We start from the raw sequence: 25,585 nt of genomic DNA, 5'->3' as shown, positions 1-25,585 counted from the left end.
CAGCTCTATATTCACTACTTAGCTTCATCATTGATCATTCTAAAAAAGTATATGCTACAATGCCATCCACAATATTTGATTAGCAGCTATACATAAAGGCATACAAAATAGTCTCTACAAAAAACTTAGATATATTTGTTCGTCTCAGAGGTTTTCATCAACTTATGACTTTTCTAGGTTCAATTGGATGTATGATGGAAGAAAGTGGTTTGAGAAGCACTCTTGTAACAGTCTATGCCCCTTTAACAGTAGGACGCATGCAATCAGGAAAAGCATTGTCATGCACTATACAAGGCCATTTTTTATGTGCATCAGCAATAAATTCACTGATATTAAAGAATTTTTGGGATGATTTGAATGATAGTGAGCAGAAAAATATTTTAGAAATGTATGATTCATAAGACCCTTGTGTTCAAGAAAGTAATGATCTGGCGGTTAGATTGCTAAACTGTCTTACAGAGAAAAAAAGACTATTTTTAAATAAACTCACGAACACCATCTTTATGGTTACATTATGTACAATACATAACTGCGATACAAGAGTTTATTAGAGCAGAGAGAAAAGTGAAAATTACTAGGGTAAGTCGATTTTTCACTTTTTTTTTTAAATCGTAACAGCTAAGGTACTGAAAGTTGTATTTATATGTATAAAACAAAAAAATAAAAAGTTGAAGGTGTTTAGTCAAAAGGCGGCTTGCGGATCAGCGATCAAAATTTAAAGGAAACTCATCAACATTTGCTATAAAAATATTATTTTTTTGCTTGTGGTTTCATACTTTTCAATACATTTGAACAAAATTTCAATCAAAAATGTTTGACAGACCAAGGAGTAACTCAAATATTTGTATTTAAAATCATTGATACAATTTATCGTTTCGTTTTATTAAGCAAAAATGTCCAATTCATATTTAAGTATAAATTTTTTACTTGTTGTGTTACATCGATTATCTAATTAAACGCTCAATAAAATCCAATAAATAATCATTATTAGTTTAATAAGTCATTTAAAATAATTATTTCAAGAATGTTACAAGCAAGTTAAGCAAATAAATCATCGTACGACTGAGAATAATGTCCTTTTGACAAAAACCTTTGACGCATTTTTCTGTTAAGCAGTTTTGTTAGTATAGAATTATGCCTGGCTTCAAATCCATATACCGTCTTAGAAGCTTCAGAAAATTATTTGACACATCTCTCAACCCTCTGGGAATGAGAGGGGAGGTCTTGAATATTAGGCTTTATTTTATTTTTAATGAATGTGTAAATATCATCAATAAACTCTTTTGTAGTTGGTGGCTCCATTTCGATATAAGTAAAATGAGCAATATCAATAAGAGATATCCAGCTCGTAGCATTCCAATTTAGTTGAGGGATTTCCTTTTCTATTCCATAACCGCTTTTGTTTCTAAAAATAAAAACATCGTTACTTTCAAAAAACTTGCGAAAAACAAAAAAAAAAAATTAATACCTTAATTAAAACTTAATATTATAAAATACAGTACAATACATTTTTAAAAAAGCTTTGTATACATATGCCTGATAAATTATAAATAGAAAAACTAAATTTAAAAAGCTTACTGTTTTCTGAGAGTGAGTATTGTCTCAAATCCGAGAGTCCTGATCTGCTCATCAATGTTTGTTTTTTTACAATTCTTTTTACAACATCAAACTTAATAAGATTCAATTGATTAATAGTGAAAAGCAGAATCTGGAGGGAATCTTGCAATTTGAAAGATTTTGGAGAAATATCTTGAGTGTATAAACAAAGAATTCGTATAGAAAGGGTTAACCATCGAGCATGGTTAACCCTTTCTAGCATTCATTGGACCTATTTTACAATTAGCCCATTTGTCGTCTACTTTACCGAATACAATACCTTTACAATATTCATAAAGGAGCCTTTGATCATGACTAATATCTTTTGATATCTCATATGAAATATATCCTTCAGTGATAGAAGTTTGAATTGCTTCAAACTCTACTTGAGGTTGTCTATGAATTTCTTCAGAGCATCTATTTCCAATTGGTCAATTAAAGTTTTGTCAACTGGTTGTTTTTCCATCTAACATTTTAAAAAGAGCTTTTAGTGGGAGTTCATTCTGATGAAGACTACAACCTATTGTTTGAAGTTTCCTTCCTATCAACTCTTCTAGATTAACCACCAAGCCACTCCTCCAACCTGTGTTTGATGCAGTATTGTCTAAAAGAATAGCACGGGTGCTCTTCAGACTGTCATATTCTTCAAGTACACTAAATGTTTCCATAGCAAGATGATCCCCAGTAGCACCAACATTAGATATTGTTCTGTGTGTCAAGTAGATCCCGTGAGATTTGCCATCCTCATGTGTAAAAGTAAGGTGATGCTCTGCAGTAACACATTTTGTTATGAAATTTTTTCTTTCAGAACTATTTGCTTTTAAGTACATTTTCGTGTTCTTATCTATCTTTCCATCTAAATAAATGCAAAATAGTTGTGTCTTCCCTTCTGAATCTGCGTTTTTTGAAATTGTTTTTACTTTCGACTAAGCTGTCTAATTTACACTTATCCATGAGAATATTATTGATGTCAACTTCTGGTAGCAATAGATACTTGATATCATGGAGTAAGACGTTTCCAAGAGCTGCAACGAGATTTGAAGAACATCCGCCTCTGATCAGCTCCATTGTATATCTTAGAAACTTTTGAATACTATAATCTGCCTGAGTTTTTTTACTTGGTTTCAATTCATACAGTTCCTTAAGTAAAAAACTAAAAATACTTATGATAAGTGATTTTATTATTAATAAGCGTTAAATATATACAAATTAAAATTTTAAGGCCACGCAAATAAAAATACCTGAGATGTTATTATTTCAGATATACATTTTGGGGGGTCTGGTAATAAACTTGAAAGCTCATTATTAATATGTTTGTGATGTGATATATTTCCTTCCTTCTGTTTAATCCTGTTGTTTTGTTTTAAAGCAGATGTATCTACCGAAGACATCTGAAATAACCCTATTGGTTCTGTTTTTAAACGTTGGTCCCATATATAAGCTCTTTCTTTTATTGGGACTTTTGCTTCTTTAGGACATATGCAAATGTGTTCCATTTTGCATTTTTCTTTTTTGCACTTTACATAAACATTGTTACATGACACAATATCCAATGAACAGCAACAAGCAGATAATAACTTACTTGATAATAATATTTTTACAATGAGTATTTACTAGTAAAACGTGCTTATTGTTCACTTTAATCTATTTTAACTACATTATATCATTCTAAAAAATTTTATAAAATATAAACCAGTTAAGGATGTAAATCTAGTTTTATAAACTCGGGCGAATCGAAAAGTATATTTTAAGAAACATTTATTAGCCGCTTATAAATTTGATTTTTGGCGTTAAGTTAAAAGCAGACTTTAACTTTACGCCAAAAAATCAGAGACTTTATTTTTTTAATTTCGTAGTCTTTAGTAAAGTCAGAGACTTTACTAAAGACTACGAAAAATTGTTTGTTAAATATTGTTTACAAACAAAATACAATACATGCGTGCTTTAAAAAATGAAGAAAAATAAACTTTATAAAACAGCGAAAAGTAGTTTACGAAGTATGCAAACCCACTAACTTCATCAAAGTTCTGCAAAAAAATATTCAGTTTAAACACATAAGTTTGCTATTTTTGTTACTTACATATAAATATCCAACTTTATATTGTTTAGCAGTACTTACATACCAAAATCAACCTACCCTAGTCATTACATATTTCTGCAACAAAGTGCATGCTCAATCTTTTTGCTGCAACAAGGACACAATAACTATGCAAAATCGTGCAGGCTTTACCTTCAGACCGTTGATGCCTTAGAAACAGATCACCCTCAGCTTTTGTTGATAATCAGAAAAATATTACCTGTGATCGATCAGAAGAGATAGAAGCATCAATACACAAAGAGCTGAATGGTAAAACCTGCACAAATTACTCTTTCAAACAAAAAAATCAAGTAACAACACTACAGAGCTTATACTCCAGTGTATCTATTCAAGACGAAATTGTTACAGTCAACCCATTAACACTTTTTCTAAGATTGTTTGTTGTTGAAAGAAAGCCAGAGAAAGTGGAGAGTTATTTTCAATATGAATTATCACCATATCCAACATCCTTATTTAAAGGAGGTGTCATGTAATCAGCACAAAAGTCAACATTGAAAACATTCTCAATAATGTATAACCAGAAAAAGAACCTGTATCAATCATGATTGTTGATGGGGGCACGTTATTGTGGTGCTGCAATTGGAAAAAAAAAATGAGTTATTTAGTAAAGTAACACTTACAACTTGACACAATCATTTTTGATGGTTATCAGTCATCCACTAAAGACAGTATTCACCAAAAACGATCTGGTAAGATATCACAAACAGTTGAAATCGATGATCTCAATCCATACTCAGCAGAAAGAAAAAGTAACTATAAAAACAAAAATAATTTTGTCAGGTTTTTAGAAGTTACGAAACAATGATTTTAAAGTTATTTGTTGTCCCAGTGATGCAGACACAAGTATTGTTAAGCTAGCGCTTGAGATTAACAACATTGAGTCAGTCACAATTTATTTTGATGACACTGATATTTTATGTCTGTTGATACATCATGTACATAATAGAGCACAACCTTATGGCATCTTTTTAAAAACGTTGACACAAAATAATGCTACAGATCAAAAGTATGTTATAAAATTCAGAATGTTGTAAATACAAGTGATGATGACTCTTTTAAATCATATATTATTTGCGCGCGCATTCACTGGGTGTGACACAACATCAGCAATCCATAACTTCAGCAAAACCACAATTTTTACTAAGTTGAAAAGTTCAAATGAATTGAAATCTACTGCAGATTTATTGTATTAGGAAAATATTTCTACTATTGGCAAAGGAGCTATTTGTTTTTTTGAGCATTCACCTTGTTTCGATCTACAGCAGATCAGGAAATATAAATATGATGAAATGGTGGCATCTGTTCGTGCAAGTATTGATCATGCACCATCACCAAGAGCTGCATATTATTAGAACTCAGAGTTTATCACCAAATGAAAGTATGGAGAAATTTGAGTGACGTTGATTTAAATCCATTAAGTGTGGGATGGGTAATACAAAATCAAATATATGCACCAATTATGACAGATATCGAAACAGGTTCTCAAGGTATTTTCATTAAATGCGGCTGCAAAGGTCCATGTGGAAATAAATGCACTTGTCAAAAAGCTGGATTAAATTGTACATCATTTTGTAAAGAGTGTCATGGCATAACATGCACTAACAGTAGTATTAATACTCCAGAAAAAAAACATTAAAGAGGAAGAAAGACATTTTCTTGATGCTTATGAGGTATGAAAGATTATTTTTATATTAAAAATATATTTATATATAATTTAAAAAATATATAGGGTGTCGGATTATTTTGTATTTTCTTATAAATATTGGGTTATTTGAACAAGAATCGCTGTAAATGGGAGGAGGGGGGAGAGCATCCTGGGAAACATTTTTTCCAAATTTTAAAAATTAGGTATAAAATGTAATTTAAACTATAAATATATATAAAAGAAATATTTTCCTCTTTCCCCAGATAAATACAGGCGTTGCAATCCATGTTTATTAAAAAAGTTGCTCAGGTTAGCAAAAATCCTCTATTCACCTTTTCATCTGCCATTTTTTCTGCTCAACTCAAAAAATGTGACAAGATACACCATTAGAAAGCTGACAAAATTATCTTTCCAATGATATATATGTCTCTATAAAAATTTTTTCCATGTTAAACATAAAATCTACAGTACTATAAGAGTGAGAAAGCTAAAGATAAAATTTAAAAAAATGAAACTAGGTGTTGAGTAGATACAAACTCTTTTTGAACTTTTTGTATTGAAGCGTGTTTTAATTAAATTTATAGAATGAATCAGCAAACATCATTTAAAAAATCACTAGCTGTGATTTATCACATAAACAAAATCATTGTCTGTAAGCATTGCAGCGTTTAGAAAAACAGCACGAAATCAAGTTAATAAAGCTGGCTAACGAAGGAATTTTAACTGAAAAAATTATTGTAGTGGTTAACAAACGGAGCCTAAATGGAAGGATTAGAATACCATACTTTCCTCCGTTTTAAAACCGGCTGTTTAGATTATTTTTCTTAACAGACACTCAAATTCTCCATTAGTTTAACAAAGAGATATGAATATTAGTTTAGCAATAGATTTGTTATGCAACTTTACAGAGATTGTTAGAAAAATACAATTCAAAGAGTGGAAATTTTATAATGTTTTTAAACGAAAAGAAAATGTTAGAAAAATACAATTCAAAGAGTGGAAATTTTATAATGTTTTTAAACTAAAAGAAAATGTTAAAAGTAAAAGTCAGAAGATCCTACACACAACAGTTAAGTAAAAAACTTTTTTTGAAAACTAGATTACATATTTGTATGATCAAATACTTTAGAGTTAAGATTCAGAAAGAATTATGTTTTTTCAAGTAATATAAAATAAGTTAATATAGTAAACAATAGCTGTTTTGTTAGCACTTTAATAGTATGATAGATGTTTAATAACATAGTAGAACTTTAAAAAATCACATAATTTTTTCTCTACCAAAATAACTCTTTTTTATCTGTAATGATTGATTCACACGAAGCACATGCCAGAGATGAACCACACTAAAGAGAAAATTAAGAAATATTGCTCATAATATTAATAATAATAATAATAATAATAATAGTAATTTAAAAAAAACCTTTTTCATGATCCCTAAAAGCTTTTGCATACGCATAGAAGCTGATGTAATCATAAGAAGATCAACTTTCATATCCATTGTTAGAGGAAGATTAGCTGTCATCCAATAAGAGAATTCTATTGCAAACAAAGTTATAAAAGTAATCTCAAACCTTAACAAAGTTTTATTAAAAATCAATCATCACATAACATAAACATATTATCTTATTGTGACCAATTATGATCACAATACTTTGTGACACATTACATAACATAATCACAAATTGATCGCAATATTTGTTATATATTAAATAACACAATCAAAATATGAGCATATCATACACATATATTGATGTTATCAATTACCTAACATAGCACTTGTGATAAAATCATTAATTATACACATATGATCAACTCCCACATAAAAACGATCAATTACCAGATAAAAATGATAAATTATCATGTACACATATTCGAGTTTTTTTATGAAATTTATTGTTTAAAATCATATGAAAATCAGTACATCATAACAGCATAATTAGGCTGTTTTCTTAAAATAAAAATAATGAATACATCTAGTAAACTTTTTACCAATACATCTTAGAAATTCAACATAAAGTCATAATAGCAAAACTTACTTTCTTTTATGGCATAAAAAACAACATTTCATTTCAAAGAGCACTTTTTTTATTTTGTTAACAAAACCATATTGTACACACATACACACAAACATACATGTCTGTAGGTATATTTGTATAAGAAATTCTGTTTTCAGATTTTTAACAAAAAACATACCAACAGGATTTGTTGGTAACTTTTCGATTTCCAAATTATCATTCCAGCTTCGTATTTCTCTTACCAAGCAATCCATCAAAAAACACTAGAGCATCAAAAAACACTAAAAAACACTAAAGTATCAAAAAACACTAGAGCATCAGTTTGTTTTCTTAGCAGTAAAATTAAAGCATAATATATATTTATATAAACAGTTATGTTATTTTTTGCATTAAATGTTTTATTACAAATATTCTATATGTGAACACCTTATATATAATGTTATATACCTTCAGAGTTATGCAACTTTTAATTAGTGTAAACATTACAAGAACAACTCTTTTGGATAACAAATATTTTTTTATGATTGCAAAAAACTTATGTACTGTTTGATGCTAAAGTTCATTGCTCTCAGACTTTTGAAAACTCTTTAACAATGTCATTAGCAAAAGCAAGTCTAACATTCTATCAGAGGGTAAACTGGAAACTGTTCGACAAATGTAGGATAAGTTGTAGGACAAATGTAGAAAAAGTTGAAGGACAAATGTAGAACAAGTTGTAGGACAAATACAGTTGAGGAGCTACTCTTTTTTTTGTAATACTTATATTTTATTTATACGCACATATTTTTTTTCAAGTGGAAAGTACAGTTTATAAAATTTAATAATTCAGCTATGTAAAAAATAACAAAATAAAAATTAAACACAACACAAAATAGAAGCAGCTCAAAATCAAGTTAGAGGCAACTGTTTTTAATATTACAAGAAAAGCACCCAAAAAACATTAAAGACAATTTCTTTTTCAGTTTATCTGCAAATTTACAAAACTCAATGCTTTTGAGACTAATTAAATTAACTCAAGTATAATCCATTAAAACAGGCTTTTACTGACAAACTTCTGGTTGAAGATCACCCTACTTCTGGTAAAATTTAATCCAATACTACCTGTCCCATGTCTTGCTGAATTAAAGGGTACACTTTCATAGGCAAAAGCTAGGAGAAACATGGCCAAAGTACACAAAAATATTAAACATTAAAGACCATTACCACCATTTTTTACCAGAGTTACTTGCTCTTTATGAAACTAATTTGAATCCAGCTGTTTCATCTTTACATCTCAGTGTTAAAGGTTAATAACCTTTGATTCTCAATGATTTCAATAAGCTTGATTATGGCGTATACTTACACATCAAATAACCTATTTGTTAAGAAATCAGGCCTGAATTCTCTAACCATTCTTTTAACAGAGTTTCTGCTTAGCTCTTCTTCACACAAATCAAAAATATCTTTATTCTTTATCATTCTCCTTCTTCATAAGACTGCACTCTTTTAAACGTAATTGCTGACCAAATTGATCAAACCTTTTCTCTTTATTCCTCCGCTAATATTGTTGGTATGGAAAATTTAATGCTCATTACACTGAATGGCTCAGCTCTAAACACCACAGATGGCACTGATGCTCATAACTTCTGTATTTTTCAACCTTTCTTGTTATTCTCCTTTAGGTCTGAAAAATGCTATGCAATCTCTAAATTTTTTATCTTCTTTGGACTTACCCTATCATTACACTGCTTACTGCTACCCTAAAGTAGTCTTTGAGTCTTCAACATTTTATCTTGAGCCTAATAACTTAGTCTCTGACAATCAAAACGGTTTTTGATTATTGCTCTACGACTAACTTGTTAACTGCTGTAACTGAAAGATTCTATTATGCATTAGATAGAGGTGGAGAAGAAAAGGCTATTACTCTTAATATATCAAAAGTTTTCAATAAAATTTGGCATGCTGGTCTTCTCCATAAGCTTGCTTTATATGGTGTATCTGGGAAATTTTTTGAGATTATCAAACCATTTCTTTCTATTTGCTTTATTAAAATCGAAGGCCAACACTCTTCTTTGTTTCCAGTAACTTCACTTTATATCCATTTTATAATACTCAACTTAAAAAATGTCTTTACAAGAAGTATTCTATTTTCGATTGTTTAAAAATAACAGTTTAAAACAGTTTAAAAATAAATAAATATGCATAAATAGCACTTTTATCAAAATTTACTCATGGATTTATCAAAATTTACTCATGGATTTAGCAAAATTGAAGTATAAGATAGGGTAATACATAAAAAACTCGTAATTATAAATTGCTTAAACTTTTTATTGCCTTGTTTGTTTATGGTTAACTTTTTTCACCTGAAAAAGGAAACTTTAACATAAACTTTGTTTACAGTCTGCCTAATACGGTAATTAATTTGTTAGTAATTAAAAAAGACTTCTTTTTCTTTCCAAAAACACAATTTGAGATGTCTGATCACCCTAAGATAATTTACAATTTCATAAAAGCCTAACTGTCAGTGCATTGAAAATTTTATCTGAGATATTTCCCAATGGTGTTGCACCAAACTATGACGATTAGAACCCATTTATAAAAACAAATTCATATAAAGAGTCATGTTCCAGCAAAATTTCTTTCATAAAAATATTCAAGACTGTATCGCTTTCAGTCAGAAATACAAAAACTGGTATTGTGGTAGACAAACTAGTAAAATAAGCAATAACTAGATTAATGGATCTTAAATCTTGTACTTCATCACAGAAGTAAAGTTCTAAAGATGTTTTGAAAATCTAAAATCATTCAATCTCTTATACGTGGTCAAACATTCCATTTCTTATACTTGGGTCTGATCTTATTACTTCTTCCAAGGATAAGACAGAACTATTTGCAAATAACTTTTCATTTTTATCTCTTGAATCCAATGACCACTCTCTTTCTGTCATCCCAAAGAAATAGGTTAATCTTCTTTTCATCCCAAAGAAACAGGTTATTGTTTACTTTTGTACTTTCATGACACTATTTATATTTTTTATTGCTTTTTTATTGACCTATTTTACTCACTCACTTTATATCTGTTAAATTTAAAGTATATATAATAAAAATATATTGTAATTTTTATGTATGTTAAATTTAAAGCATATATAATAAACATAAATTGTAATAATAAATATGAAAAAAAAAATGTAATTAATCTTTTATCTGATAAAAATATAGTAAAAATGTTTGATTTTTCAATACTGTATTAAAATTAAGGAAGCTTACTGAGTTATAAAATTTATACACCCATCCAGGAAGGTGTGTAAGACTTGAGCATAATTTCTAAAAATAGAAACAACTTATTACAGCCTAAAATAGCTTTTTAGCTAAAAGTTTACAATATAAATTATATATTTTAAATTTTACTAAAACTTAGACTAATTCTATACTTTTTAACTATGTGTTTACACTAAATATAAGTTAGTTTACACTAAATATAAGTTAGTTTACACTAAATATAAGTTAGTTTACACTAAATATAAGTTAGTTTACACTAAATATAAGTTAGCTTACACTAAATATAAATTAGTTTACACTAAATATAATAAAAAATATAATATTACTCCAACTGTTCTTCTATGGAAGCCAGCCATATATCGTTGTTCATTTTTCAACAAGCTTTTTTCTAAATAACAGCAATTGGCAATTACTTGACTTCTTATTGAACTGGGATGCTGATATATTGTATAAACTAAGGATGAGGGAGGGTGAGAATAAATAGTTTCTGGAAGAATTTCAACTGTACCCATTATTACCCTGTAAAATTTAAATTAAAGTTTCAACAAAAACTTGAACAACAACAAACAAAGAACAAAAACAACAACAAACATCATTACCCATCTAGCTGACAGCTCTTGCTTAATATTTTAAACCGCTGACGCCCCTGGGCTTTTAAGCTTAGTTTTTTATACCCATACTCCTCGTATTCTCGGAAAGAAAATATTTCACATGTTACACCCACTGACGCAAGAAACACACCACCATTATCACCTTCATCTCTTCTGGCTTCGCCACTTAAAACAAAAATAATTTTATTAGACATAAAACCCATCTTAAAAATTTTAATTGTTCATATCTCATTTTATATCTTTGTTTAAAAATTTTACTAGTTCATATTTTTGTTTAAAAGAGAGGGAGGAAAAAAAGTTGGACAAAAGAAAAAAAGTTTAAATATATAAATTTCATAATTAATTGAACCCGCTATTTTTTCAAATAGCTTTTTATTTGTAACTTGTAATTGTTTTCCGTGTTCTTATGTTTTGTTAGTTATGATATGTTGTTATTTTTTATAGATTTATGATATGTTGTTATTTTTTATAGATTCTTGCGCTCTAATTTTTTTTACTTTACTTCTGTTTATTTTTTATTGGTTATTTTTAAAACGTCACATTTTAATATTGATCATTATTTTTAAATATCCTACATTAAACAATTTTTTTCCTTTCAATATTACTGTTGTGCTCATTTGTTTGAATTAATAATTTAGTTTTTGTTCTTTCTTTTATTATTGTCTTAATTGTTGTTTTTGTTAATGTTATTATTATCATTACTATTTTCATAATTATTACTAATTATATAAAATTCTGATTTTTGGGTTACTGAAGGTCACTGAAGGTAAGAATGTCACAACTATTTTTCAATGTCTACTATGAATTTTTTAATGTCTACTATGATCTCTCCTAATGTTTTAAATAGTATGCTTGGGTAATATAAAGTAAGATTTCAATTGGTTAAAAATGGTTACAAGAATTTCATTTAAATTCTTAATAAAAAAGTAAAAGAGTTTTTAATTAATTTTGTTTAAACTTATTTTTTATTTCTCATAAAATGTTCAACTTTATCAGTTTGAACTAAAAATAAATACAAATCTCTTAAAGCAACAAACAAAAAGCTGTATGATTTAAGGTTAACTGAAGGATCAGCAATCATATTTTCAAAAAATGTTAATATTGGAAAATAATTAAAATTCTTTACCTGTGACAAGAAAACATCACCTCTCGATATAGCTCACACAATATGAAATAAAAATCATTGGTTTTATAACATATATACTTAATTAACAAATTACAAGGAGCTCATTGTTTTTATAGATATAATACATATGTAACTATTTTGATTTCATTTTAAATATGTTTCGAGGAAGCAGAGCACATCAGAAGCTAAATTGTCCTAATGACTTATTTATGTTGCAAAAAGTTCAGATTTATAAATAAGTTAGCCGCAAAAAATTATATTTGCAAAAAGTCATTGCATGTTCTTCATTGCTTGTTCTTAAATTTTCAAACAAATGCATTTCCTTTTGAATTTTCACTGACCGTCTCACATTAAATTGGCATACTCTGCAAACGCGTTTTGTTAAAAGTTTCATTTAGTTAATCTGAAATATTCAAAGGGTTTTCAAGAGGAAAAAAATAGATTCAGATGGAGAATCATAATAATCGGAAAAAATATTAGCCTCATTTAAAACAGAAAGTTTTAAATGAGACTGCTGCTAAAGCTGTAGCTGAACTTGAAGCGACTTTCAAGTAACTAAGATAAAACTATTATTAGCACTATGAACTGAAAGGTGTTTCTACCATAGTACCGACATTGAAGGATTCTACATATATCTGAACGCTTTTGTTACATTTAAAGAACGAGAGACATGTCGCCATAACACAAGCGTTATGGGAGCATGGGCTGTGAAAAATTTGCACCCCTATGGGAAAAGGCCTCAATCATTCATTTTATTAAGATTGGTGTAATAACAATAGTGGATACAATTTTAACCTTATTATTAAATAAAGAAAAACTTTCAAGTAGACTTAAGTCTGTTAATGACTTTTTACAATTTTTTAATAAATAGACTCATTGAAGCATTAATAAAAGATTGTTTCTTATTGTCTTGCAGTCTTATATTAGAGTTATTTGCTTTCCAAATACATCTTTCCAGCATACATCTGCAAGATAACATTGTGGATATTGGATTATCTAAACAATACTATTAACTTTAGAGCCTTTTTGATCACTAAACTGACCAATATCATGTTACTATGGTAACTAATGTTGCCATAGTAACATAATATTGGTTTTCCTAATGTTTATTATAACTAACATAGAAAAAAATCATTTCTAATTACATGTCTATGTTGAATTGCTGATCTATTTCTCTTACTATATTCTGCTTTTGAAATAGCTTTCTAATAATTGCCAGTTGCACATTGTGAGCAAAACATAACTGTTTACAACAGACACTTATCAATTTACCTAGTTGTCATCAAACCAGGTTTGCTATTTCTTTGTCATTTAGTCATGTCACTTAACTTAATCACCTTTTGTTCTTCATCATATTGTTTTCATCTTCACCACAGTGTCATTAATAAACACAACCTTCAATCCTCTATAAAGACTACCTCTCCCAGGGATAAAGCAGAGTTACTAGCATAGAAGCTTTTCAATAACTTGTCTCTTAAAATAAATGACCACACTCTTACTGTTGGCCAAAGATGCAGGTCAATCCATTGTCAGACATCCAAATCACTTTTCTTCCCTTAATTCCTATTTCTATTTTCTATTTTAAACTCTACTACAGCTTATAGTGAGACAATGTTCCTGCCACAGTCGTACAAAAGTGTTCTCCAGAAATTTCTCTATTATGCTCTAAACTATCTTTTTAACTATTCATTACACTTTATTTTTAATTACACTTTATGGATATTTACACATAGTACATAGTCCTAATTTTATGTAAAAACCTTGCTGGAATTAATAACAACAACATTATTTGAAACAAAAATACTATTATTATAAAATGAATCAATAACAGCCATTAAAGTATTAATAATAAGAATGGAAGTGCTAATAGTAAAATTAATAACAATGATGACACTAATAAATAATAAAATTATTACTAAATAATAATAAAATTAATAACAATAATTATGACAAAATTTGCACCATCGGATGGAGGTGTGCCGCCGAGGTCGCGGCGTCCATTTGGCCGATATTTTATTCCATACATAATTGAATCATACCATATTATCATAATAAAAAGATGTTACAATAAATTCCTTAATAATTTGTGTTTTATTCAAATTTAACATCGGCCCTTAAAATTTAACCACCCTTTATATATAATCAAAATAACAAAAAAAATTTGTTTGTAAAAACCTTTTTATAACAAGACCAAATGTTTTATCAGAGGCAACAACTTTTTCCATCATATCAATTGGCTAAACAAAAGTTAAAAAAGATGTAATTAAGATTTGTAAAAAACTAAGAATAACAAATAATGTATATTGTAAAGTATTAATAAAAATTTATATACAGTTTTAATATATAGTTTTTAATTAATACTTTAATAAAAACCTTTAATATATATGTGTATATATATATATATATATATATATATATATATATATATATATATATATATATATATATATATATACATATATATATATATATATATGTATATATATATATATATATATATATATATATATATGTATATATATATATATATATATATATATATATATATATATATATAATAAAAACCTTTAATATATATATATATATATATATATATATATATATATATATATATATATATATATATATATATATATATATACAGGGTGAGGCAGAGAAACTTGCCTATTTTAAACATATATTATAACAAAAGTATTAAATATATACAAATGAATTTTGTAGTAGCATAATCAAGAACAAGTAAATTTTACAATTTGCCAGTTTTAAAGATGATATCACGCAAATGACGTCCGTTATTATCAATACATTGTGTCAGTCGTGTCCTGAAATTGGTGTCGACTCTTTCCAGCATCTCAATAGGAATGCTGACGACAGCTTCACAAATGTTATTCTTGAGATGGTTCAGGTTGTTGGGTCTGTCATGGAACATGACGGACTTCAGATGTCCCCACAAAAAATAATTGCAAGGCGCAAGATCAGGGGACCTGGCTGGCCACTGAAGATTACCCCTCAAAGAGGTCACGTGCAAAGGAAAGGCTTCGTTCAAGAAAACTATGGATGCTCTTGATGTATGCGCAGTTGCACCATCTAGCTGGAACCAAACATCGTCCAAGCCCATCTCGTTCAGTTTTAACAGGAAGAAATCCTGTAACATCACCACATAACGCTCAGATGTCACCAAAACTGTCCTCTCATTTTCTTCGAAGAACCAGGGACCGAATATTCCTCCTCAGGATATTGCACACCAAACAGTCACATGTTTCGAGTGTAGAGGTTGTAGGTGAAGTTCTTGTGCGTTTTCAGCGCTCCAATACCGCATGTTCTGCTTGTTCACAGCCCCAGAAAGATGGAAGTGGGCCTCATCGCTGAAGAACACAAGCATGTCATCAAGCAAGTCAAGAAGGGCCCTACACGCAGCCTCACGAGCATCGAAGTCCCGAGGAATCAGTTCCTGGGCAACAACAATCTTGTAGGGATGGAACTTCAATTCCTCATGAAGGATCCGTCTAACAGAACGAGGTGATAACCCAAGAGCTGATGCATGCTTGCAGGCAGATCGTCGGGGAGACCTCAAGATGGATTGCCGCACCGCTTTGATGTTCTGCGGAGATCTTGCAATCCTTTGGAGACCAGGCTTCTTCTTTTTCACATCTCCAGATTCCCTGAAGTTCTTCACCCACAAAACGATTGACTATTGTCCTGATACACGGCCATGAGGTGCAACATGGAAGTGCCAACAAAATGCACGCTGTGTGGCGATGATTGATTTACCACAGGAAAAATATGCCTCAACCACAAAAGCACGTTCCACGTTCGTCCATTCCATGACTACTGCAAAGAAAAAAGAAAATAAACTAATGCGGCTCATCATATAAACAAAACTTCACAGTTTGCGCTCTTGATTAAGCCCCTCCTTAAAGTTATTGTAGCAAATCACACTTGAGGAAGGCTAATTCAAATAAGCAGGTTCCACTGCCCCACCCTGTATATATATGGATTTACTCGAGTAAATCCATATATATACAGGGTGGGGCAGTGGAACCTTATATATTATATTGCATTTAAGATTTAAGGGGGAATAGAGAATTGAATTAGAAATAGCTTGAGTAGAGAATTTTAAGTGTGGTCTGATGTATGTATTATAGAGCACTTTCCAAAGCAGCATACCTCTGTTTCTAAATGACTTTTTGATATATATATGCAATTTTTTCTTCCATAAATCAGAAAAAATAAATTATGTAATAAGTTATATAATTAGATATTATATAACTAGTTAGATAAGCTAGATATTTTACTAATTTACTATTGCTTTGTTCTTTGAGAAGATCAAGCACTCTTTTTGTCGAATACACTTACAAGGTCAACGATTATTTGCCAACCTCAAACACTTTAAGGTCAGTAGTTAAATCGGCATTGCTGAATGCTGACCCAATTCTTGGTCCCAAAATACGGCTCATTTTGTAAAAATATTTGTGTATGCAGTACTGCTGCTACTTTGAAGGACAATTTTTGCAACATGAATTAAAGAGGCAAATTCCTTTCTTATTTTTCTGCTAATCTGGGTAGATTTCTACAGTAAAAATGAAAGTTCAAAATGTTTACACATTTTGTTGTTTAGAAATCACAGTTCAAAACCCCTAAATTTGAAATTTTACACGTACTTGAGCATTAATATCATAACTTGCACATGATTTTCTTAATTGTTTTTGAAATTCACTAAAGCATAAATTGATTTTATACAAAAAAAATCATGTGCATGCAAGAGCCTGCGAAGGAGTAAGCTTCCAAAAATGGATTTTTTTGGATAATGCGCTTTGCCATAACAACCATGGCCTTAGGACTGCCATAAAATGTACAAGTTATTTGCTTTCCTTATACATGAATCTTTCAATATCTGAAAAAAAATTCAAGTGATAAATGCCTACAGAAGTACTAGAAGTATTCTTATTTTGCCACATTTTAAAATTACAAAACACCTTAGCAACCATACAGATATGCTTAGCAACAGCTACTTTACAGGGCTTGTTTTATATAAAAAAGCAGCATAGCTTATAAGCCCCTTATGATTTTGAAGTATTAAAATTTTCTTTATTTTTTTATTTATTTAAAGATTTTAACTTTTTAAACTTATATTATACCTGGTGAAATATTTTAAAAACATGAGTTTAATAGTTGTTGTTTTCCACAACAAAAACTGCATCAAAAACTGCATCAAAAACTGCATGCTAATGCAATTGATATATTGCTGTATAGTTTGAAAAAATAAAATCTGCTTTTGGGATGGTATAGCTTCATCTTTTTCTTTCCTCTGGATTCTTTGAAATTAGTTGATTTTTTTGTGAGTCAAATATTAGTTTGACTTGTAATAAAATAAATTACTGCAAAATCAATTATTAAAATAATAGAGCAATAAATATTAATGTATAAAGATACAAATAAATATTGTCTAAAGATTATAAATAAATATCAATGTCTAAAGATAGTATTACAAATAATTGTTTAAAGGGAATTTCTTGTGTAGCAATCATTAATGATTGTTTAAAGTGAATATAAAAATGATTGTCCAAAGAGAATTGGTTGTGTGGAAATCATTACAGTCATTAACACAAATATCACACCAAATTGGCTGTCAAAATATATTTCTCCCTATTAAATATTATGTCAAAATATTATTCTCCCTAGTATGGACTTTTCACTTTTGCCATTGCATTACTTGAACTTATTGTTAAGTATTTTGTTACATTAAGAAACCTTAGAAAATAATTTTTATCAAGCACTCTGGTACAAATCCGTTATAAAAATGTCTTCAATCTTAATTTTAATAAGAGTAATAATTATTAAAAATGTAAAGTAGCCATTGCTGAGCATAACTAAGCCATTGCTAGGGTATTTTGTAATATATATATAAACAAAATAAGACTACTTCTAGAACTTCTGTAGGTTTGAGCACATGGACTTCTTTTTTAGGAAGATGGAAGATGCATGTATAAGGAAACCAAATAACTATTAAACTTCATGGCCTAAGGCATGATTGTTATGGGTAACCTAACAAAGTGCATTAACCGCAAAAATTCAATTTTTGGCAACTTTCTCCTTCCAGGCTGTTGCATGCATATGATTTTTTCTTTTAAAAAACTAATTTTTGCCTTAGTGGTTTTCAAAAACAATTAAGGAATTCATGTGTAAGTAATAGCCTTAGGAGAAATTAATGTTTGAAGTATGAGTAAAATTTCAAACTTAGCGGTTTTCGAACTGTGATTTCTAGACAACAAAAATTGTTAAAATAATGAATTTTCATTTTTACTGTAGAATTCTACCCAGAATAGTAAAAATATAAAAAAGGAATGTGTCTCTCAAACTCATGTTGCTAAAACTGTAGCAACATGAGTTTGAGAATTGAAATTATCAATGCACTCCATGCATTAATAATTTCAAAAAATTTTGATACCCAATATCTCCTTAATAAGTAGGAATTTACAAACAAAAAATTACCAGTAAGGCCTATTTTCATTACTTTCTACAAAATATCTGAAAATGAAGACAATTTTGAAGACATCACTTCCAGACTTGGCCAGTTCTTGTTAAATGGCTCTTAAAAAATTGTATTACATAGTAATCATTATTCTGTCAAACTTGACGTTAATGCGATATTATGGACTTGAAAGAAATGGGCTTAAAAGAAATGAATTTATTGTAAAATGAAATTATTTTGAAATTAATAATTTAATTTTGAAATTATTAATGTAATTATGAAATTATTGCTTGTAGATTGCATCTGTAAAATCTCTAAAAATTGTATAAATATTTTTTAGTTTCGATGTTTTTAAGTTGATTAATAAGTTCATAAATATATTAAATAACTTCATGTAAGTTGTATTTAATTTTAAAATTTTTAATGTTTTTATTATGAAAGCTATAAGATTAACTTTGATATATATCAAAATAAAATTTGATATTTATCAAAATGATATATATATATATATAAATATATATCATTTATAAATAGCATTTTGGTATAATTTATTTAGTATAATGACATCTGACTTTTTTACAGCACAACAAATGACAACTCTTAGTAAACTCTTCTGTATGCAATTGTATTGAAAACAAAAATGTTCTTTCAATCAAAATGATTGAAGCGTTCATATACTTTTACGTTGTTATATGTTGGCTGCTATCAATTTTATTCATCCCAAAATTGCTACTAACAGCAGCTAATATGAACAAAGTAAAAGAATATGAACGCTTCAATCATTGTGGTTAAAAGAACATTTTCGGCTTCAAAAATATTCTTTCAAAATATTCTTTTCTGGGATACAACAAATTATCAGAACTGTATACAGAAGTGCCAACAAAGAATGTTAAAAGTCTGGATGAATTAAATTACGAGCGCAAAAAACTCCAACAAGTTAAGACGAACACAAAACAAAGAACACAAGTTGGTAACAATTATTAACGAAATAATTGTGCATCAAGACTGATTGTAAAGATATCAAACCATAGCAACAACAGCTATTGAGAACTGACTATTAAAACTGACCAGAAAAATAAATCAGGCTAAAGATAGAAGACTTGGTTACATGGACAACAAAACTCCTATTTTTTTTGTTAAAAAATGAAAACAAATTAAACATTATTTTTAAGAGCTGATACCGAAAATGATAACAATGGAGCTATAACAATAGATAATAACCATTTTGAAATTTCAACTTTTTTTTTTTATAAAGAATTAATTGTGTTAAAAAAAAATTATTTGTAAAAGAAGCGTTTAAAGCAAGTAAGAAAACTAAAGTTATAAATGCCAACATGCGCTTTTTCTGAAATTCAAAGAGTGAACTTTGTCAATAGTTTACAATAATTATTTTGGTTTACACAAATATTTTTTAGATTTCATAGCACACGGAAAAATAAATTTACTGTATGAGAATTTAACAATGAAATATCAAGAAATAAACCAGAAATATCATCAGCTGAAAATATGAAAGACAAAATAACTATGTGTAACTAAATAATGAAAGACAAAATAACTATGTGTAACTAAATAATGAAAGACAAAATAACTATGTGTAACTAAATAATGAAAGACAAAATAACTATGCATAACTAAATAATGAAAGACAAAATAACTATGTGTAACTAAATAATGAAAGACAAAATAACTATGTGTATCTAAATAATGAAAGACAAAATAACTGTGTAACTAAATAATGAAAGACAAAATAACTATGTGTAACTAAATAATGAAAGACAAAATAACTATGTGTAACTAAATAATGAAAGACAAAATAACTATGTGTAACTAAATAAAGAGATCGAAAGTAAAAAGAGTAAAAACAGTTTGACAGAGAATATATGCAACTTAGACAAAAATGAAGAAAAGCAGAAAAATTGTTTTGGAGAACAAAAAATGAAAGTGACAAAAAAGAATATAGACGCCTTAGAAAAAAAAAACAATAATTGCTTATATAAAAAAAGAACATATTTCTCTAACCTATTAAATAAAAACACTACAAGTAAAAATCTATTCTCATTGGTAAACAAGCTACTCAAGCTTATCACTTAGATAAAACTCAAGAATATGTACCAACAGCCGATTCAGACAAAGAACTAGCTAACAAATTAAATAATCATTTTACTGAAAAAATCAAAAACTCAGGTCTGGTCTTCAAATCAGAAACTCAGATCTGGTCTTCAAATATCCCAAACAAAGAAAAACGCATCAGATTATAATAGTCAGTTTTTAAGAAATTTTGATCCAACGACATACAAAGAAATTTACAAAACCACTATGTCATTTGGAGTAAAGTGTTCTCCTGATGATTCAATTCCAGCATATCTACTACAGAATAATTTACAAGCATTTATACATATATAGAATCAAGCAGCATGGATTGTCTAAAAAGTGCTCCAATAATAAAGAAGTTAGACTCTGCCACAGATACTGAAGACTTAAAAAATTATAGTCCCGTTTCTAATTTAGTATTCATTAGCAAGCTAATAGAAAGAGTAGTTTCCAATCATCTTGATTCTCACATGATAACAAACAATCTTCATATAGAACATCATTATGGATATAAAAAATATCACTCAACTGAAATAGTTTTACTTAAGCTTACCAATGATATATTTAAACTCTTTGATAAACATAAATTTTCAGTACTAATGTTACTTGATCTAAATGCTGCCTTTGACACTATTGATCAGCAAAAACTACTTTGACTATTAACCAGTGAAATAGGTATAACTGACTCAGCTAACAAATGGTTCGAATCATTTTTAGTTAAACATACACAAAATGTTAAAAATTGGTAACTCATATTCCAATAACCAAAATGTAAAATATGGAGCACCACAAGGTACAGTCCTGGGTCCAAAACTCTTTAATAACTATATGAGACCACTATACAAATATCTGAACATAATCAATGTTAAAACTTTTGTATCTTAGATGATCATCTAAAAGCACTCCTTCCTTCATCTCAATATAATGTACTAGTCCTAGATGTCTTAAATACATATCTAAATGGACAAGTGAATCATTCATATGTATTAACCAATCGAAAACAAAAATATTATTTATGGCACCACCTAGCATTCAAAAAGATATTATTAAAGGTACTTTTATTAACAAGGAATGCATTAGATTTTTTGACTCAGCAAAAAGTTTAGGAGTGATATTTGACAATGAATTTTCTTTAAAAACACAAATAAATAAGATTGTTAAAAACTGCTACAATATATTGAGCAAAATATCCAAAATAAAACAATTCTTATTGCATAAAGATTTGTGCACCATAGAATGTTCACTAATATTTACACAGCTAGATTATTGCAACTCCCTCTATTTTGGAATTGAAAGGTCACTATTAAAAAAACTGCAGTCTGTTCAAAACTGTGCAGAAAGACTGGTAATTAAAACTAGAATAGAAAATCATGTAAACAACCAGGAATTTAACACATTGCATTGGCTGAAAATTAGAAAAAATATATTTCAAGGTCCTTTTAACAATGCACAAACCTATTATTCTGGAAGCACAAAAGTCATTATGCAATTTAATTTACTCTTCATGTCAGAAAGAACACTAAAATTAAAGGAAACAAAATGCAACAATCATTTTGGTAATCAAGCATTATCCCACTGTGGTCCTAAACTTTGGAATATACTTACAAGTACCATCTGTGACAAAAAAAATACAGCTACTTATAAGAAAAAACTAAAATCTTATTTAATGATGAATGGTGAACTATTCCACCAGAAAACTTTGGAATGTTAAATTAAAATCTCTTGAATATTAAAAATTGTACTAATATAATAATTTGTTGCAAAGCTGAGCAAGTGTTTTGCCAACTTTATCTAATATTCTGGCAAAACACAGTAGCTGTGGGTAAACATATGTATTTATTTACATTTAATGCAAAAAGTTTTGTAAAAAATGGTGACTCAAAGCATATATGGGAAATCAAAGTCAGCTAAATTTTTACTCTAAGTCGCCCGAGTGTTCATATATATATATATATATATATATATATATATATATATATATATATATATATATATATAAATTAGTAAAAAACACTTATCTAACTTTTATCTTCGACTTGAAGTTTCACCATTGCTGGATCATCAGGAAGAGATCAGGAAGAGTTAAGGAACTCTTCCTGATGATCCAGCAATGGTGAAACTTCAAGTTGAAGATAAAAGTTAGATAAGTGTTTTTTACTAATTTATTATTGCTCTGTTGTATAAGAACATTGAGCAATCTATTTGTAAAATACACTAACATAATTTACATATATATATATATATATATATATATATATATATATATATATATATATATATATATATATATATATAGACACACACGCACACACACACACACACACACACACACACACACACACACACACACACACACACACACACAATTTAGGGAACAGAATTTTTAGTGATGGCCCTGTGACTATTGGTGGAGTAATAATCTAAAACTCACAGAAACATAAAAATAAACTAATAAAAACATGAAAATCTTTTGCGCAAATCCATTTTAAAGTTTTGCCAAAAGTTTAAAAATTTGCTTAAATAACTCATATATATTTTGTATATATTTAAATATAATTATATTTTAGAGAATTATTTAACTAAAGAAATTGGTTCGAATATTTCAAAACCAAAAAATTTTTTGTATGGGAATTTAATTAATGAGCCACTGATGGATTTTTTAAAATTATGTCAGACAAAGCAAATTTTAGGAAGATATATTTTCTTTTCTTTTAGAAATTTAAGTTGAAATTAAAGCTGCAAACAAGACTTCAAGCAACCTTAAATTAAGTTAATTAAAAAACAAAACAAAGAAGAGATTTAAAGAGAAAGAAAGCAGTTGACTTCAAGGACTATAAACTGTATAAATCTGAAAAAAAATTTTAAGCCAGAAGCCATAAAACGTTGTCAACATTTCAATAATTCATATCATCATACTATTATGAGGTAAAAAAACGTAATGTATTCATGCTGTAGAAAATGACAACTACTGGTTTATCTGGAAAAAAACCAAATTTAAACAAACTTAAAAAACCCAAATTTAAAAACTTTTGAATTTTAAATTCATAAATTTTTTTTTGAATTTAAAATTCAAAAAAAAAATACCTGAGGATGAAACAAATTTAAAGGCAAGATTTGTCCAGGTACAATGATAATTCCTGCCTGATAAAATAAAGGAAGCGTTATTATTGCTCCTTCTTCATGAATCTGGCGACCACTAAGTTCATTCATTCCACTTCCCATGTACTAAAATTATAAGCCATATGAAAAAAGAGTCGCAACAATCACAATATACAATGACACAGTAATTTTACATTGACAAAATAAGCATACAATAACACAGTAAGCATATGGTGACTAGTAAGAACACAATGAAACAGTAAACATAAAGTGACACAGTAAGCATACAATGACCCATTAAGCATACAATGACACAGTAAATGTTAATGAAATACATAAAAAAACGATATATAAAAATAAAATAAAACAATACTACAACAATTTATAAAGTAAAATACACTTATTTATGTGTTGTTGTAAATTAAATAATTGCATATACTATAAATAATTGCATATATTATAAATGATTGTATATATTATATACAATGACACAGTAAGCATACAATAACACAGTAAATGTTAATGAAACACACACAGAAAAAAAAAAAAAAAAAAAAAAAACTTATGATATAAAAACTTATAAAGTAAAATAGTTATTTTTGTATTGTTATAGATAAAATAATTGCATATATTATAAATGATAGCATTTATTATAAAACAACTATGAATGCTCAAAGTCTACTAAAACTTTATAAGGTTGACATTTTGTGTGTATTTTCTTTAGTTCAGCACAAACTTTCTTTAGTTCAACACAAATATTGAACAAATATTTGTGCTGAATTTTTTAATTTATTTTTCCAAAATTTGTCTTGTCTAAATAATGATCATTATCATTAAAAATATTTTATAATGAATATGACTTATAAATTTCTATTACAGGAGAATAAAGCTTTAATGAACATTATGATTAAACCTCACTGTTTTAGATTTAATCTCACTACTTCAGGTTTCATTATGAAGTGGCCTTATTTTTCAAAGTTTATGATTTTGAATTTTTACTAACTTTGTATTTTTTTCATATGGCTAATAGTAAATTTGTTAGTTATTATTAACTAATAGTTACTATTGGTTGGTATTTACAAGTAGTTACTAATGAACATTATTACAAGTAGTTACTACATGTTGGTGTTTACAAGTAGCTACTATTGGTTGGTATTTACAAGTAGTTTCTATTGTTTGATACTAACTAGTTGTTTTTGTCGGTTGGTATTTACTAGTAGTTAATATTGATATGTATTTACAAGTAGTTACTATTTGTTAGTAATTACAAGTAGTTACTATCGGTTATTATTTACAAGTATTTTTTAATGATTTTGCATGACATGTTTATGCTAGACTTAAAATTGCAAAATTTCTAATCAATTACAATTGTTCCTGTCTATATTTATTTCTTCCTGACTATTTTACTAGTACTTAAAAAGCCAAATATCTTAAATATCTTAAACTAAATTTTTTTTTATTATCTTAAATATCTTACACTTATCTTGAATGTCTGTAATATTTTATACATTTTAAAACAAGACAAATCAAAAAATGACTCAAATTAAGATCTTTGTATTATTAAGCAAAAGTTT

General features: G+C 28.2%; 1 protein-coding gene across 1 annotated transcript in view; it reads right to left on the bottom strand.

Moving 5' to 3' along the window:
• The window catches only part of LOC101234505 (protein cereblon), a 69,169-nt gene that overhangs the window by 14,698 nt on the left and 28,886 nt on the right, over positions 1–25,585 (bottom strand). Inside the window, exons 3-10 of the mRNA XM_065811210.1 lie at positions 23,997–24,137; positions 14,525–14,586; positions 11,212–11,388; positions 10,939–11,131; positions 10,601–10,657; positions 7,533–7,617; positions 6,760–6,875; positions 6,618–6,682 (exon numbers count right to left, since the gene is read on the bottom strand). Of these exons, the coding sequence (XP_065667282.1) occupies positions 6,618–6,682; positions 6,760–6,875; positions 7,533–7,617; positions 10,601–10,657; positions 10,939–11,131; positions 11,212–11,388; positions 14,525–14,586; positions 23,997–24,137 (896 nt within the window). The remainder of the gene's footprint in view (positions 1–6,617; positions 6,683–6,759; positions 6,876–7,532; positions 7,618–10,600; positions 10,658–10,938; positions 11,132–11,211; positions 11,389–14,524; positions 14,587–23,996; positions 24,138–25,585) is intronic.

Source organism: Hydra vulgaris, chromosome 12 (genome assembly GCF_038396675.1).
Source record: "Hydra vulgaris chromosome 12, alternate assembly HydraT2T_AEP".
NCBI lineage: Eukaryota > Metazoa > Cnidaria > Hydrozoa > Anthoathecata > Hydridae > Hydra > Hydra vulgaris.
This window is presented reverse-complemented; position numbering and strand designations above follow the sequence as displayed.